The sequence below is a fragment of the Rattus norvegicus genome, chromosome 11 (assembly GCF_021556685.1).
Source record: "Rattus norvegicus strain SHRSP/BbbUtx chromosome 11, alternate assembly SHRSP_T2T, whole genome shotgun sequence".
NCBI classification, from domain to species: Eukaryota; Metazoa; Chordata; class Mammalia; order Rodentia; family Muridae; genus Rattus; species Rattus norvegicus.
In genome coordinates, this window is record NC_141544.1 from 68,762,756 (window position 1) to 68,781,173 (window position 18,418).

The 18,418-nt window shown below is 40.6% G+C and overlaps 1 protein-coding gene across 50 annotated transcripts in view; it reads left to right on the plus strand.

Moving 5' to 3' along the window:
• Positions 1-18,418, plus strand: part of Phldb2 (pleckstrin homology-like domain, family B, member 2) — a 219,834-nt gene that overhangs the window by 192,181 nt on the left and 9,235 nt on the right. For 13 of the 50 annotated variants that reach the window (XM_087576899.1, XM_087576905.1, XM_087576903.1 and 10 more), the window contains 4 exon segments: positions 2,395-2,538; positions 5,293-5,433; positions 6,763-6,862; positions 14,375-14,579. In XM_087576899.1, the coding sequence (XP_087433025.1) occupies positions 2,395-2,538; positions 5,293-5,433; positions 6,763-6,862; positions 14,375-14,579 (590 nt within the window). 50 annotated transcript variants of the gene reach the window in all.

Consider the following 18,418-nt stretch of genomic DNA (forward strand, 5'->3'; position numbering starts at 1 on the left):
GTCATAGTTTCCATTATTGGGAACACTTAACAGGCAAGGCCACTGAGGTGAGTGTGGTTATGAATGAAGCTTACAGGCATAAGCTAAGATCAGCGAGGTGTAAAGTAGGGCTTGTGAGCTGTGCTCATGACATACAATTTGTGTATGCATTCTGGGAAGCCACTAAATGGTTTTAAGTAGAGAGCTAACATTACTTAATATCTATTTGTTAAAGATCTCTGTGGACCACTCGGCAAACGCTGGGTCACAGGAAGTATGGGGAGGTGCAGGGAAACTGGTAGAAAATGACCACAGTAGTGCAGGTGAGGGCTTGGTTTAGGAGCTTTGATTGCAGCAATGGCATTGAGATGGAAAGTTGCTTGGATTTACATGGAGTTTGTCGCTAGAATTGCAAGCCCTTGTTTATTCATTGGATTTTATGGTGGAGTGAAGCGTAGTAAGTAATAACTGAGGGTTATCAAGAAGAAAGTAGATTCTGATAGCATAGAGGGTAGATACCTTCCCAGCTATTGTGCTGTTTATGGTTTATTGCAAATGTAAAGGGTGTGGGTGTGTTTTATTCAGGAACAAAATGATCAAAGGTGGGATAGAAACCCCAGATTGGGATTAAAATTTTCCACAACACTGAAGAGTCAAGAACAATGCCATATTGCCGGTTTCAGGGTGAGGGGAATAGCTCGGATATCTGAAGATGACAGCTGAGTAGGTTATAGGGAACCTTGGCAGTCGACTCTGAACACAACTAAGGGGGAGGGCTGTGGCATTCAAATGAAGTACATGGGCCTTTGGTCCTTTCTCTCTTGTAACCATTCCTGTCCTATTGATGAGTGGTTTTTTTTTTTAATTTTAATTTTTATTTTGTGAAGACCCCTGGGTGTCAGAGTCTCTACCGGCTTTTTGGCTATTTTCATTTCTCTATCATATGTGTCTAGTATCTCTATGTTCTCAACATGTAACATGAAGACTTGACTCATAAGATATTTGATTTTCTAGTGTCCAGTCTTTTTGCCTCCCTTTCCTCTTCTCTCTTTTCTTTTTCCCCTTCCTTCTGAAGAATGATCAATTTATAACCAGATTCCTTACAGAGCACCCACCCCTGACCAAGAGAAAACTTTTTGGAAGCAATTAAACTATACGGCCTATGACTCAGAAAAGGAAAATTTCCAGGCCTCCCTTTAAAGCTTTCTATCAACTAAGCGAGAGAATAACTCAAAGCTTTTAATTTCCTTTCTGATCCATTGCCACAGATAAAATGAAACTGCAAAGCTAAATGCATTCCTTCCTTTCTTCAGTTGAACCTCATAAAACATCGCCTAGTACCTGTGTCACTTTCTGCTGAGCAAGACAGCGGAACATTCTGTTGATAATAGTCAGCTGTAGCTTTCTCTGCTTTCTCGTAATGATGGGTTGTCCATGAAACCCTTCATTTCCAGCCTAGAGGTTTTGCTACACGGAGTCACTTTTTGAAAAGCTTAATGGTGTTTCCATCATTAATGGTCTGAAAATAGAAGCCAAAAGTCAAACGAATCTACTTCCTCTTTAAAAAAAAAACAAAACCCTGTTATTTTCTATGCCTTATTTTTTTATTTCCTCCATGTTGTTTCATTGGTGTGGCAAAAATCTTGATTGACTTGCGTAATTACTTTCCATGAAAATCATTCTAAGTGCTTTTTCCACAAACTTTCAGGTGTTTTTGTTTAGAGATTTTGACTCGCGGGCATTTTCTTTAAGGCACAGCTGGAACTGAAATACTGAGCTCAAAAGTAACTGGAAGTTTTCTATTCTAGCCCCAGAGTTTGAGTTGGGGAAACCGCCTTGAATGGTAGCACCATAGGACAGCAATTCCACGTGAGATCTGTATCTGCACATGAATGTAAAGATGTCCTTGTTCTCTCTTGGCTCAAGTGTTCACAACTAAATCCCACTGAAGCCAAGCTTTTTATTTTTATAAATGGTGCAAAACCCAGTAGCCTGTCAGCCCGCTTACTCAGACACTATAGTTTTCAAAGGATGAAGAGAGGGCCCATGCATGTTTGTGGAAAAGACTCTTGGATCGGAAAGTGAGTGTCTCTTGGGTATCTGATTGTTCGATGTCTGTGGAGACATAATGCCATTCCACGGAGAGAATGATGCTAAGATCTCTGGATATTTATTGTATGATCAACTTGATTTCACCGGAAATTATGTTTAATACTGGGAATGACATTCGTCAAGATTGAGCACCGCAAATCCATTTTCATTGCTTACCATTCACTTCATGAGTCATCGAGTAGCGCCCAGGTATCTGGCCGTGCTGCACTCACTCAGCTAACTCATTGTACCGGGAACATTAATACTCTCGCATGCCTTGGCTTTTGCTTCCTTTGTGTTTAACTTCTGAATTCCTCCCTTTAGGGCTATATCAGTGTAAATGAGATTAATGAGTCATGTGGCAATTCCATGAATCTATCCCCTTCCACTCAGTTCCCTGCTGATGCTGATGCTGCTGTCACTGAGCCTGCCTCAGCTGTGCCGGTGAGCCAGCCCCAGAGTTCAGAGGTGTGTGGGCATGCGTTTCATTTCATTCACTGCTATTCCCCATGTCAGAAATTAACGCACAGTTCACTGAAAATGAACAGAATGTGTGTTCCAAAGCTTTGGAGTGATGCCGAGTTTATGAATTAGACCAGACTAGGGTGGGGGATGGGGGAGTTGTCCTACACTAGAAATGTTAGAAACCATGAAATGTGTGGTAATGGTGGGGGACTGGACATAACTGCCAACACATTAGGTCAATGTCTTAGCATTCTAACCAGACCTAGATTTCTGAGACTCAAGCTCATTGGTTTGAATCACCGTCTCAGTTGGTTTCGTTGCCTGTTTTGCTTGGCAGTATTGAATTATGCTTTAATTGTAATGGTTTTTGTAAAAGCATTTTTTGGGAGCAACCAGTGACATGAAGTAAAAGTGTCTTCTACTGAGCACATTGCTCGCTGTATGGGATTTTAATAAGAGGTTAACAGGAAAGATAGTGCCAGACATTTGGGATCTCCTAGTTAACACGCAATAGGTTAGAGCAATCAGATTATGGATTTCCTGTCTCTGTCTCGTTCATCCTCTCATCTCACACGGGTGCGTGTATGCCTTTTCTCTCCCCCCTAAAGCACCAATCAGCTGTCTGTTCTGGATTTATGCCTCCTTCCACCCTTTCTCCTTCTGTCACTGAATCTTCATCAGCCGCTTGGCCTGAAGTCATGGCTACACCTGTTGATTCTTTCCCTTTAAATGACACACCTCCTCCTCTACCAGCTAAGAAACACAGAAGGCAGCAGCCTCAGGAACAACAGGTAACTAGAAAGACGGACAGAGCACAGGGGTCTTACCTTGGTAACACAATCAGTTAAGTAGCATCTCTTCATCTTTTCCAAAGTTGATTTTTTTTTTAAGAAGGAAAAATTGCAAAGCATTTTTCTTGCTAAGATTATTTAGTGTGGCCAAAGGGTGCTAGGATTAATAATGTTTTGATGTACTTTATATCTTCATGCTTTTCAGTTCACATTCAACAAAATAGTGCAGCATGTCTCACATCTTTCTCAATATACTGAAGTATTTCCATAAAACGCATAGTGTAAAAAGTTGTGATGACATCACATTGTGTTCTCCATTGTTGACCCCATAATACTAGATGTCATTCCAGGGCCGTGTCTGAAGTTGCTACACACTTTACAATTCTCTCTTTTTCCTCCTACTGATCCGATGAAGAGGAGTGATTTCGATCTTAGAGTTGGTACCTTTATAAAAGCCCATGTCTCCTGCTACTGTCACCATGGCTGATGTCAAAAGGAACCTAGGAATGGGTTGAATCAAATAGCTGATGTAGACAACAGGTGACCTTGGAGAATGAGAGCATTTCATGCCTTTCATTTTAATGTGATGTGAAACTCATTAGCAGCTTCATTAAGGATACACAACACCCTTGGTGTCAAAATAATCCATTTTTTTTTCGGATCTGGGGACCGAACCCGGGGCCTTGCGCTTGCTAGGCAACCGCTCTACCACTGAGCTAAATCCCCAACCCAATAATCCATTTTTTAAACCTGTTGCTTTATGCCCAGTATTAACAATTTTCGACAGTATTGAATTCTAAAAATCAAAGTTTAGGAACTCATGCCATTTGGTCATGTTGAAAACAAAGAAATATTTGGATGCCATTTTCTAACTGAAGCCATCAGCTAATCATCCAAGCTGGGAGGTTCTATTATGGGGATGTGGATTGCCTGGCCATGAATTCCAACTCTACCACCTTCTAGCTGCAAGACCTTGGGCAGGCTTACTGAATGTCTCCGTGCCCCGGAATCCTCCCTTGTAGAACACAGAGAGAACACTGACCTCACAGGATTATTATAAGATCTGAATGAAATCATGACTGTAGATTTTCAAGCCCGGCAAATAAAAAGCTCCTAAAAAATACTAGCCACTGGAAATATACCATTATAACATTACGGTATAAACATAACGCCATCCCTGGCATACATTAGTTTTTATATATTTCAAAATCCCGAAATTAGCATTAAAGCTATCTAACCAAAGGAAGCTTTATTACGAAGTCATTTTGCTGTTAAAGACATCTTGAGTTTAGAGAACCCAAGCAAAATTTGGATAGTCTTAAGATGGCAAAAATCTTGCCTTAAAAAAATCTCAGTGAAAAAAAAAAAGAAGATGTAGTCTATCAGAGCATTTAAGTATGCTCTCATTTAACTATGGGATCCCTTTAGCCATGAACTTTTAAAATGGGAGTTAACCTAGAGGGATGGTATTTATGAAAACCTTATGTGGGTTTTGAGTATTGTATGATACGAGGGGATACTATTTTCCAGCAACTTTCCTGTTATTGCCTGTTCCCTTCCTCTTTCATTTCCTGTTTCTTGTCCCCCTCACTGGGGTCTGTGCCACCAGACAGAACACTTAGACATAGAGAGTAGGGAATTGCTGGCTTGTGTTGGCCACCGGCTGCTCTTGTATCCTTACAGTGGGAAGGCAAGCAGTGTGGCAATTTTTAAGCAGCAGTATAGGAGAAAAAAAGGCGATTTTCTTAAAGAAAAATATTATAGGGCAGAAATGATTTCCATTGATGTGTCTAACATCAAACGCCAGCTCTACTCTGAAAGGGAACACCAGGATGAACTGTTAGTGTAGAGGAAATGTCAACATTCAGCTTCCAAAGCTCCTTTGTGAGTGCATTGCTTCTTCCTTGTATGAGTGATGTGCTGGTCAGTCAAGTTTTGCTATTCCACTTTGCATTTGCATTTAAAGCACTTTAGAAGCCTGGAAGAAAGGAAAAAGCAGCACAAAGAAGGCCTCTACCTGAGTGACACTCTGCCTCGAAAGAAAACCACCCCTTCCCTGTCCCCACACTTCAGCAGTGCCACAATGGGGAGGAGCACCACCCCGAAGGTAGGACTCAGAAGGGCCATGGCCTTCTCTTTCCGGAACATCTTGCTATAGTCGCCAACAAAAGGAAAGCCTTTGAAATGCAAAGATACTGAATGCTAGGCTGTTGCATTAGCTTGCTGGACAGATATCGTAACTCAGTTGCTTCTTCTGTCCTGGTCAGAGGAAATTTGGAATTACACACTCTGGACTGAAGAATGTCTTCTCTGCCATCAGAGTGCAGGTGGTGGATACTGTTCACTCATAGGACAGGTGCCCTCTGGCTGTACCCATGTTTAGAGATAACGCAGAACATTGCATCTGAGCTCTAGAAATAGCAGCACTACATAGTTATTGGTCGATGTCTACACACATGACACCAGGTTTAGCCCTTTATGTGAACCTAGCTGTGGAGTAAACATGCTCACATATCGCTGTTGTAGTTGTACATATGGATAAACTGAAGAAGAGGAAGTTAAGTGACAACCCAAGATCTCTCAGCTGGAAAGTGGATGAGTCAGGATATGAACCCCAGTGACCTAACCCCTGTACCTGTCACTGACGTGCTCAGAATGTTATTGTAGAAATGGAGAGAGAGAGAGAGAGAGAGAGAGAGAGAGAGAGAGAGAGATCTTAGAATGGGGTACACTACTTTAGGTCCTTCTCTTATGCATAATTTAAATAACTATATTCTGATCTATTTTTCAAGTTGGTGTTTTAAGTGTACTTGATTTACACGAAAGATATATAGAAAGCCACATAAAAAGAGTAAGAGCATGTCATGATGGTGCACACCTGTAATCCCAGCACTTGGGAGGCTGAAATAGGAGGGTCAGTATGAGTTTGAAGCCTACATAGCAAGACCCTATCTAAAAAAGCAATTAGCCAACGAATGAAGCATGATATAAAGAATGGATCTTAGTGGGTTTCAGCATAGCTAGGGGCAGAGAGCAACTGGAGCATTGGGCATAACTAGCTTGCCCCTGTGTTTTTGCATGGTGTGCATGCATTCCTCTTTGTGCACCTGCCCTCTGCACCTCATGCATGGGGAGCTCCCCGTTCCTCTCACAAGACTGTGGACAGTGCTTTACCCCCACCCATCTTCTCTTTTGGAATTGTTACTATCAGAGGAAGTGCTGCCATACTGAGATTGCAATAGATCTTCTTGAGAGAGATGGTGAGTAATTTGCTAGCTTTTATTGCTTGGCCTCAAAAGAGAAATCGGTCATAAGACCAGCTGTAGTTACCTTTTGTCCTTCATAGGAGCTTTGAAAATAGGAGTATGACCACGCTCCGGGTACCATTTGATATGCAGTCTACCTTACCTGAAGTATTTCCTCCTGCCTCTCTCAGGCCCACCTCCCTCTGGGGCAGAGCAATAGCTGTGGCAGTGTGCTCCCTCATTCGCTGGCAACCATGACAAAGGATGCTGAGTCTCGGAGGATACTGAGAGGTATGTATGCTTTGATCTCATGGTCTTCTATTAGGCATGGGAATTCCCTAGTGAAAGGTGATGAGAACAAAATTGGAGACTAAATTTTCTATAAGTATGTTTCCTTTCAGGAAAGGATGTGTGTGAAGTCATTCTCTTACCAAGATAACACCACTCTTCTGTCAGCACATATCGTTGATACATTGTAAACATGCCTATTACACTTTATAAATTCAGTCAACAGGCCTTGAGAGAATTACTAACCTTCCAGTGTGATTGATGGAAAGCAAAGAGATACCACAGAGATGCTGAGAAATTTCCAGGGTACTTAGCCAAGGTCACTAGACTTTCCTGTGGCTGACACACTATATTAAGTGACCTCTGAGCTAGAGTCCATGCGTTGACATAGTAATGGGCTCAGAAGAATATTTCTTTGAGCCTTTTGATTGTAAGCTTGAACTCTTCTACGTGTATTTAGGTTTTAGGTAGACCTTGACTCTTGATATGTTCTCTTTGAAAGAACATATTACATGTACAACAGGGTTATAAACTGGTTTTTCAAGAAAGAAGTACTACAATGTCATTCCAGAAGCAAAGCTCTTATTGAAATAAAGTTACTGTGTTAGTACAGTAGTTTACATCAACAACTTTTATTGCTAATTGCTAATTTTATTAATTTTTTAATTAATTAATTAATTAAGATGTGTGCTAGATACCAAGAAGGCAAATGAATGACATATTCTTTAACTTTGAAGTTCTTGCAGTCTAGTGAAGAATGATTGAGACACATAGCAGATGATTTCAGTAACATGTTGAAGACATTTTATTAATGAAGGTCTGTCTGAGATGTAAAGGGGAAAGTGGATAGACGTTTGACCATCAAATGCATTCAAGAATGGACAGATTGAAATCTTGCCTTTTGGAGAATTAAAATTATGATTATGAGAATTATGATTGCTAGTCCTCTCTGCTTAAAGTACTAGGGTCTAATCACTGTGTGTATACATATATGTGTATGTATCTACATATACATGTATATATATATACATAAACACACTATATACCTGTTTACTCCATAGCATTGGTAGGTTCACATAAAGGGCTAAACATACATGTGTGTTTACATTGACAATATGTGTGAGACAATTAAATTACTGGGATGAAGTTGAGGTTTTCAAATCAATATTAGAAGTGATTTAAAGAATTAATGGAACAGACATTAATTTTCTTTTATTATAGGTAGTAAACAGCTGTATTTCTAGCACTTGGGAGGCGGAGGGAGGCAAATTTGAAGTCAGCCTGAGCTTTACAGTGAAACATTGTCTCCTTTATTTAATAAAAGGAGTTAATAAAGCTGGGCAAAGTGACATATGCTCTGTATTTGGGAAGGGGGAGAGAAGGCAAGAGGGTTCGGGAGTTCAAGGCTTGCCTAAGCTAGATAACAAAAAGAGTTAAGGCAGGTTATAGCATTCATTTGAGGTGTGTATTTGTAGTATTTAAGTAAAACACATTTGATTAGACTTCTCTGCTTTATTTATCATAATGTCTCAAGGACATGAAAATATATTTTAGTTACAATAAGCATAGGAGTCTATTTTGGCTGTCACATTTCTGTTAACTTGAAGACCAGTTCTATTTTCTGTTGAACCATGGGTTTTTGGTAATATTATTAGGCTTCCTTTAAGATGTAGGTTCCTCTCCACTGGAAGGCATCCAAGCTTTGAGTGGCCATGCAACTGAGACCTTTCTGCATATTGATGAACTGTCTGTATTACAGTGATTTGGGGAAAGGTAGAGCATTGAAGAAAGCAAAGAGGGATCCCAAATGGCTATTCCCAGTACCCAAAGCATTTTCTTAAACCAGAGAGCAAGGAGAGCTAAGCTTTGTACCGAATGTGTACATTCATAAAGCTGAGAGTTGCTAACAGTGCCATTCAGCAGGGTTCTTGATAGAATATGGCACTGGGGAATCTCTGACCTGCCTTTTTAATCTGTCTTCCCTTTAAATATGGAGAAACCTTGAGTTAGTTTCCTAAAGTGAACCTAAGCCAAGTCACTGAAGTCATGTTAGGGGCATAGACTCTGAGAAGTCTACAGTCTTGTCTCTGTGTTCTTACTCTCCAGTGTATTGGCTTTTGTGCATGGAGAAGAATGTTTGGGTTTTGCTGAATTTAAGTAATGTCCTGTTTAACAGGGCTTCATGGGGCTCTGAAGGAACAAAACTCTTCCATTTGCTAATCCAAGAGCTGTGTTCTGTGAACTCAGCCTACTCCCCTACCCAGAGGAGGGATGGCCAGGGATGATATTTCTTCAAGCCATAACAGATGGTAATATTGGCAGATTACACAGAGAGCATGTGGGCATCTCGCTGAGTCCAGGAGGAGTGAACTGCATATTTCATTTAGAATTGTTTCAGCATACTTGTTGATGTCGTTAAAATAGCAAACAAATGTGATTGACATTGTAATCTGGCCAAGTTTATATCTCGTACATTTTCATTATGTCAAACGTAGTAGACTTCCTCCTTTATCTCTTTTGTACATAATTAACTAAAGTGCATCTTTTTTTGCTGCTATGCGTAATGGAAACGTCAAGGATGATGGTGTAAGTATTATGAGCCCTCTTCAGTCAGCACTGTTTCCACAGCACTGACATTGAGCCACAAAACACAGAAAGGAGCTGGGTTCAAAGGCGAGAGCTGAGGACTGGGCTCCAGAAGTTGCAGTGCTCATGGCTTTTTTTTTTTTATACAGCTGGTCAACTGCCCTTTGTAAGCTTTAGCATGAATGAAATTTTTATTCTTTTTGTTTGTTTGTTTGTTTGTTTGTTTTATTAAATGCAGGAAAGTCCAAGAAAGGTATGACAACCTTCCTGTGTGGTGTTTTTGTTTCCAGCAAATATCTAAAGGTCATTGTCAAGTCATTTTTATGAGCTGCTCTGATTTTAAAGTTTACAATGGTGTATTTTTAGTCAGATTGTTCTTTCTATCCAAAAGAGAAAAAAAATGCTGTACATTTATTTTTAAGAAACAATGCTTATGGCAGCTGCTCTTCCTTCAAAGGCAGCTGCATGACTCTTCTTGTTTGGGCTTTTATAACAAGTTCAGACCATGCAGGAAACACAGATACTGTGACAGCATTGATTGAGGGCCCAGGAGCCAGGTAAAGAGTAGAGTGGGCGGAACATGCAGACTCAGTGCATAGCAGGATGTTTCTCTTTATAAGCTAGGCAGACAGAAATAAAGCATATGACAGACCAGAAGGATTTAGGAAACCCCAATGAACTTCTCTTGCTTAGGCTCATTTGGTAAGAAAGTCTTTGGAGAGTTAAGAAAAGTATAAACACCTGCCTTGAATACATAAGAAGGCTACTGCTGTGGTTAAGTAGTCATACATAGCAAGAGAAAGAACTTGTTATAAAGTTTCATGGGCTGTGCATCTAATTATGTTTCTGTGTATGAGCATTTTGCCTGCATGTATTCTTGTGCACCACACGTGTGCCTGGTACCCAAGGAGACAAGAAAAGGGCATTATACCTCCTGGATCTGAAGTTTCAAAGGGCTATGAACAGCCACGTGGGGTTTAGGAATCAAACCCAGATCCTCTGGAAAAAACAGTCATAGTCTTAAGCACTGGGCAACCTCTCCAGTCCTTTGAATAGGAAATACTACCCTGAGTTCTTAAATACTATTTGCTACTGCCACTTGAATAAAAAACGGTTTTATAGATTGGTTTTATTAGTATTATCATTACTGTTTTGTTTGACCAATATGTGCATAAGGTTTTTTCTTTTCTTTTGTAACAAATCTTTTTTTTCTAACTATGCATGTATCATGAGCCTATTTAAAAAAAAAACTTTTGCTTTTCTTTCTAAGCATAGATTGAATGTAAAGTGTGGCCATCATGTTCATCTGATGTCATTACTAATACGTCAAGGAATGCATGTTGGGTGGATGCTTTCCCATCCCCATGTCAGCCTTTCTGACCTTGTACCTTTCCCCTTTCTCTGCCTTCCTCACCCTTTCCTTTGCCTTATTCGTTCTTCTGGCTGTGGACTGTCATTAGGAAGAATGAATTCTTCAGCAGGTGAGCTGTGACCAGTGCATTATCAGAGTCTTAATCCGTTTAAACTAAGCCCTGATTATAATCTTAAATCATCCTACCTTCCTTATTAAGGCACAGATTGCTATTAAAGATATATCATATATCTGTGAAATATGTTGGGGAAACTGCATATCTTATGTGGTTAATTAACAAGAGAACTTTGGGCACCAATAAGCCAGAATACATTGAAACTGGCCTTACAATTAGAAAAAAAATCACTGGAATATGTACTGTGTTTTAATGGTGTTCCTGGGCAAGGAAGAGGGCTGGGTTGGTTGTTTCCTGGTACATTCTCAGCTATAAAACAAACCGAAACATGGGATCTTGCTTTCTAGACCTTAGAACTACTCCTTCACCAAGTACTTCCAAGATCATTTGTTTATCTTATTGCCACTCTTTCCACTGAACATTGTTCTTGCTACATAATTAAAAAATAACAAAACCCAAGTGGACTTGGATTGAGAATGTCTCCAGTTTCCCAAGTTAGTTCCTTAGTTCCACCCCAAAAGTAGACTCATGTCTGCTCCATTTGACCACTCTGGGAGTTGGGGGTGTTGATAGATGAAAGTGAGTTTACTCAGTGACAGTTTTGTGATGTCCTCATGGTAACTAAGCCACAGTCTGCAGTGAACAGGATACCTGTGTCTCCCTCACAGAGCTTGGGCTTCCACTCAGGGCTGCTCCCCTGTGTGTTTTCACTCAGCAGTTTTGGAGACTGCTACCCACACGCTCTTAAGCTCTGTTCTGCCATGGTCTTTCCTCTGTAGGAAGTACTGATGCCTTTGGATGGTCAGATCTGAGCTCAAAACCCCAAATCAGTTCACTCAAGTGCAATTCTAAGATTACAAGGGAGAGATCTGCACCCTTATTTATTTCCTTTATCTTTAAAGTGTATCCCAGGCTGACTTGAAACTCACAACAATCCTCCTGCCTCAGCCTCTTGAGTGCTGGGATTACAGGTGCACACCACCATTCATGGACATGCCTTTATTTAGAACCAAAGGAGAATTTTTTTAATTTGTTGGGCAGACAAAAACCATCTCAGGTTGATAGTTGTAACAGACAGCTCTTGCCAGTAGGCAGTGTAGCTCGATGAGGTGAATGTGTTCACACTAGAAAGGAAAATGCTTCTATTAAGCTGCTGGAGAAATCTGGGGTCCTTATCCTGCTTTTGGAATGACCTAGAGAGGCCCTTGGTGCACAGCAAATCTTGAGTTGATTTGGGGAGCCGAGGTCTACAAGGCGCAGGGCAGTTCACACTGTGGAGTGGATGTTCCTTGTATGCATGTCTGAAAACTTTGAGCTTTTTAGTTTCCCGCCTCTCTCACTAGAAGTTATAAATTTATCTGTTTTCTGAAGAAAACAAACCAAACCCCAGGACTCTAGAAGATTGGAGAAGCAAGCCATTCAGTTGTTTGAGAGTGTGAGCTTTTTTTCTTGTAGGATGTTACTTCTTCCTCCTTGGGACTGCCTTTTCCTCACTTAAGAAAAGCTCCTTGGAGGAGGGGAGGAGAGGGTTGGAGGCAGAAACCACAGCCAGGGCTGGAATTCTCATGTGCTCTCAATTACTCAGGTGTCTTTCAAGGTTTTTTGTTTTGTTTTTGTTTTGTTTCACGTTGGGATGAGGGCATGTCTTAAGTATAGTTGATAACCAATGTGAAGGCTTCAGTGTTGTCTAAAAGTCGTAAGGAAATAATTGGGTGTAGCCTTTTGAAATAATTTCTCTTGTCATTTTCCCTTCCTTTCCTAATGAATATCTGGAAATGATGTAAAGGGAACAATTAATAATTCAAAAAGCTCAAGTATAAAAGGTAAATAAATACCTGAGTGATGACTTTCTTGCCTTCTTTTTTTTTAAAGTAACTTAAGCTGCACATTTGGAGTGCCTGGCTTTGTGTGGCATTGTGGGTATGGATGGCTGCTGGAAAGGATACTCCTGGTGTATCGTGCCTGGTCTCACGGTGTCTGTCTGGGCTTCATGTCTTTCCCTAGTTCTGTGATACATGGCTTTACTACATGCATAGCTGTAATCTATGATGGCAGGCTGTGTGAGGGAGCCTAGTTTTCCTAGAGATCCATTAGTCTAAATAGCACACTTTGACAATTTCAAAACCACACAAAATTCAAAGGACCAGAAAATATGCCTGTCACTCATAATTTTGTAGAGCCCTTGGGTGGGCTACTTTGCTAAGGCATCATGGATGAGGCTCCTGTTTCTAAATAAATGCTAAGTCAGCTGCTATGGACCACTGCTTTATTTGAGGGTTTTGCTATTTTCGTTTTGTCTTTTTCTCTCCTTTAGACCATTTTTTTCCTTAATTAAAATCATCATTGAAAGGTAGCTCCAAAGAAAAGATGACATATATATTTAAGTGGTCTACTTATAAACTTTTGATAGGTCTGCCATTAATTCCCTGGGTTAATGGAAAGTAGATTTTTCTCTTAGCAGGAAAAAAAAGATTATAAACTATGGAAAATCATTTTGATGAACTCAGGCTCTTTTACTTTCATCCCCGTTTCCTGTGTACATATGACAAAGTACATGAGACAGTATGGCTTTTAATGCCCCAGAATAGCTAGAGCAAAAACACAGGGTAAGGTGATGATGTCATACGCCAACCGTCAGAGTACAAGGAGAAGAAAGCATTTTTCGTTTATGGTGCCTTTGATGCTATTGATACCCAGACTTTCAAATAGCACCAGCTAGCTGAGGGCTGGCTGTTGAAGTGGGAAAGGGAAAGCTTGCACCATGACAAGGCGAAGGGGCCTAGCTATGGGAAGGATTGTTGAATATTTTAAATAAGTAACTGCCAGACATTGGAGGAGGACAAAGACATTAGCAAAAGACAGAGACAAAGACTATAAAGAAGACACATGCAGCTTGCATATGAACCGGATGAAACCATCATAGATACTATGAACCACACATTTCTCAACCCCTACCTCTGCCAAATCCACTTGCTGTTTTGTGAATGCTCCTAAAGTCTGAATGCTGTTGGAGGGGTGACTGCCCTGTATGGCTGGCATTGTACTCAGTATCATTAGTGCCTTCACTGAAACCTATTTCTTAGAGGATTCAGAGCCTTTAATTGTGTTTTTGGTTCCTGGGGAGCATGTGTGAGTGTGTGTGCGTGTCTTTTAGTGTGCTGATATAAGGCTCTCAGCTATGCTGAGTTGTAGGGATGAGATTTAAGAGGTGCCAAGTGATCCCACCGACAAATAGAATCCCTCACATGACCACTTCTTTCAAAGGGGTTGCTCATACCGGGCATGACATTGTTTCTTTGATCTTCCTGACCTCAGACTATGTTAGACCCGTGTCCAGATTTCACGAGCAGATGTTTCTCATTGCTGGCTCGAGTCTGTAGATTTGTGAGATTCTGAGCTTGAGAGGCAAGACATATTTACATATTTATGGTTTTCTCCTTAGGTTATAATCACCAACAGATGAGCGAAGGACAAAGACAGAAACCTGAATTCTACAGCCGCACAGCGTCAGAGTCGAACGTCTACTTGAATAGTTTCCATTACTCAGACCGCAGCTACAAGGACCAGGCCTATGACACATTGAGCCTAGACAGCTCTGATAGCATGGAGACCAGCATCTCTGCCTGTTCACCAGACAATATATCTAGGTAAGACGTGCTGAAAACTGCCTTCTGGATTCAAATGTAAACTCATCAGTTTGAGACAGAATGTATATTGTAACCCCACATTTCCAATATCAAATCTATAATGCAGAAGAGGGCTGGGAATCATGGGAAGCCATACCCTTCCATCATATGTTTCTTGCTGGCCATGCATAATATGATCGACTTCCTCACTTCAAGTTCTTTATGCTTGCTTTCTGATTTACACTGTGCTTCAAAATTCAAGTTAGCTCCATCGATAAGCCCCTAATCCCATTTCCACATTTTAAATTAATAAGACAACGGTCTTCAAAAACACAGTCAGGATTTCAAAAGCTCTTCTGGCCCTTTTACTTTGGTAGAGAGAAAGTGTTAATTATTCTGTATATTAAGATTTGTACGAGGACTTAGCCTCTTGCACTTGTCTTTCTCTTCTGAGAGAAACAAAAGCACCACTGTGTTCCAGGAGCAAACACATCTACACTATAAATTAGTGCTGGTAGTAGTTAGCCTTTGCTGAAGCCTTGACCACAAGCGCCTGACCATCTGCTAGGTAAAGTGAAACCCAGATCCAGCATGTCCGGGGCCCAGCCACATCTGTCCCTCTTCTCTCAGCTTTCCAGGATGAGGACCCCCAGCATACGGGTGAAGTCAGTGCTTAGCTTTTCCTCACAGGATGAGCACAGAGTCAGGGTTTTGGAGTCCAGTAAGAAGGCAAGAGTGAAAACAGGAGCCATTCTAAGTCGCTTCCAGAATATTCTCACATGAGGTAGTTCTAGGATTTAAGCAGAATGAGAGTTTTGTAGATTTTGCCCTTGTTTTCTAAGACTTAAGACATGCCCTTTTCTAAATTATGGGCCAAATGTTTGTAAATGTATTCTCTGACTGTGTATGTGTATGCTTCTAAAGATGTGTGTGTCTATGTTTTTATGCATGTGTATATAATGTATTTTGATAACAATTACTCAATTAATCTTTTATCCAAACTACTTCTGAACCCCTTTTATTTCTGTGTGCAACCAAGACTGTTTTTTGACCCTTCTGTTTAGTGACAGTGTAAAGAACGATGCTGAAAATAGCTAAGGCAATGCCAGCTCCAGTCACTTTCTAGAACCCCCGAAAATGATGTTTCAACAAAAAAACGAAGGCGAATGTGCCCACAACTGAGTAATTCTATCGCTCTACAGATGGCTTTTGGTGACATAATAAACCACAAAGCCAAGTTTGTGTCACTAGAATTTCAGGATGGAATTACTTACTTAAAAGACTTATAATTTGGGGATATTTTAATGCGTGGTTTAAAAAGACTTCATCACAGCAAAACAACAACAACAAAAAATTGTTTTAGTCCTTGCCTGTTCTCTGCACTAGTTTCAAGACAGAGCTGGGGAAGGCACTTCTCCATAGCACTCGTTCCAAACATTCTCTCTTTCTTGGGTGCCTGGACTTCAGCATGGTGTTTTAGAGCATAAGAAGGCATACAGCTTACCTTAGTATTAATATGCTTCTCAAAACAGTTTTCTCTTTAGATTTATTTATTTTGTTTTATGAATATGAGTCTTTTGCCTGCATGCGTGTCTGCACTGTGTGGGTGCCTGGCACCTGTGGAGGCCCAAAGAGGGCATCAGATAGCTTAGATTCACTGACAGGTGCACACACAGGAACTTACAGTTACAGACAGGTGTCTCGGAGTTGCCGGAAATTGAATTAAATGATGCAGTAACTACCGAGCCATCCCTCTAGTCCATAAAAATGCACTTTTAAAGGTAGGTAGTGGCATGGGAGTAAAGTTACTAATTTGTCACTTTTTCACCTCACACTCTTTTTGTTGAGATGTTGTACTTTTTTGTTCAATTTTTTGACATTGGCAATAAAGGCTTAGTGATATCTGACGATGAGCAATCGTTGCCTGTGACGGCCAGCACTGTTGGGTCAGTCCTGGGTCAAACAGCTATGGACAATAATGGTGGCTGTGCACAGTGACTTACCTGGAATGACAACTCCACAGTACTATTGTCCCACAGAGATCTAAAGGACAGATGTGTCTCACCAGACACACACACACCCAGAAGTTATAAGCAGTGATGGACATGTGAGTGAGCTTGGGATTGGTACATTTTACAGTACATGTATGTATCTCAGTGTCACATCATATACCATAAATATGTCCACTTGTCAGACACATGCTCGATAAAGATGAGAACGGAAGACAAGTAAACAAACAAGAACACGATTAAAATCTAAAGAAATATAAATTACATCAAATGTGACAAGTCGGGTGGACGATGGTGAGTTTGTTTCTTCTGTGTGTAGGTGTCTGCGCATGCCTGATGTGTGTGTGTGTGTGTGTGTGTGTGTGTGTGTGTGTGTGTGTGTGTTCTTCATGTACCCTAGGCAAGTGCATGCATGTATGTGTGTGAGTGAGTGAATGAGTGTATGATATATATATATACACATATACATATATACATATATGCACATATATAATATATACACATATACACACACACATATATATACATGCACACACATAGATATATAGATATAGATATAGATATAGATATAGATATAGATATATATATATATATATATAGAGAGAGAGAGAGAGAGAGAGACTAGGAAGAGAACCCATAGCCCACAGCTTCGTGTAGCCCAGACAAGTGCTATACCATTCATTTATAGCCCAAAAGTCCTATAACTTTAATTAAGTGGTTCTTAAGACCTGTGATTTAGTTGGGACATAAACCATATAGTGTGGTGTGGACAGCAGTGTGGAATATGCATCTAGTTGCATGCTGCTGTGTGGCCCACAGCCATATAATGTCCTCAGCTTTCTCAGTTGTGTTGGTAAAGTTTGTTCCCTTTCTGTCTATGAAGTTGAGTACTGTCAATAAAAGCGATAAAGACTTTATGCATAAAGTGGAAGTTTTTTTTCCTGAATTCTTACTATGAAAAGAATACAACTTATGCTTTCGTATGTTGCCCAGTAGCTAATGGAAAGAATAGGAGAGAGAGAGAGAGAGAGAGAGAGAGAGAGAGAGAGAGAGAGAGAGAGAGAGATCCTTGTATTCTGTTTTTCAGGGAAAGCACCAGCCTAACACTTGGCCCCAACACGCACTGCACCCAGTTGTTAGGCTTGTAAGATCCTCAGATCCCTTAGGTAGTTCCCTCTCTCACACCTGCTCAGTGGGACTGGCAGTCTTTAGAAGGTGAGCCATGTGTGTTGTTACTGTAGCCCTTCATCTCTGCAGAGGCACGCTTAGTCTTTGATGTGAGCCATCTTAAGTTTGATTCTGCCAAGAACAGTTGAGGAGGCTAAAAGTGTGGTATCTCACACCTGTAAATCCCAGCCTTTAAAGGTGCAGGTAGGAGGATAGTGAGTTCAAGGCCAGCTTGGCAATATAGTGAGAGTTTGTCTTAAAAGTGTTTATACATGGCTGGGGAGATAACTCAGTCCTTAATACACTTGCCACACTAGCATTAGGATCTGAGTTCAATTCCTGGAACCAGTTTAAATGAATAATAAGTAGATAGATAGATAATGGATGTCAGACATGGTGGCATGGGCCGTTAGGGTCTGAATTCAATCCCTAGAACCAGTTTATATACATACGTACGTACATACATACATACATACATACATACATACATACATACATACATACAATGCCAGACATGGTGACAGGCTTTCAGTCCAGGTACAGGAGAGACAAAGACAGATTCCTGTGGTTTAACTAATCAAAGTAGAGGGCTTCTGAAGAAGAACACCCAAAGCCAGCCTCGAACTTCTACATACATGTGCGCACACATATACCTCTACCCCACATGAACAAGCATACGCACAT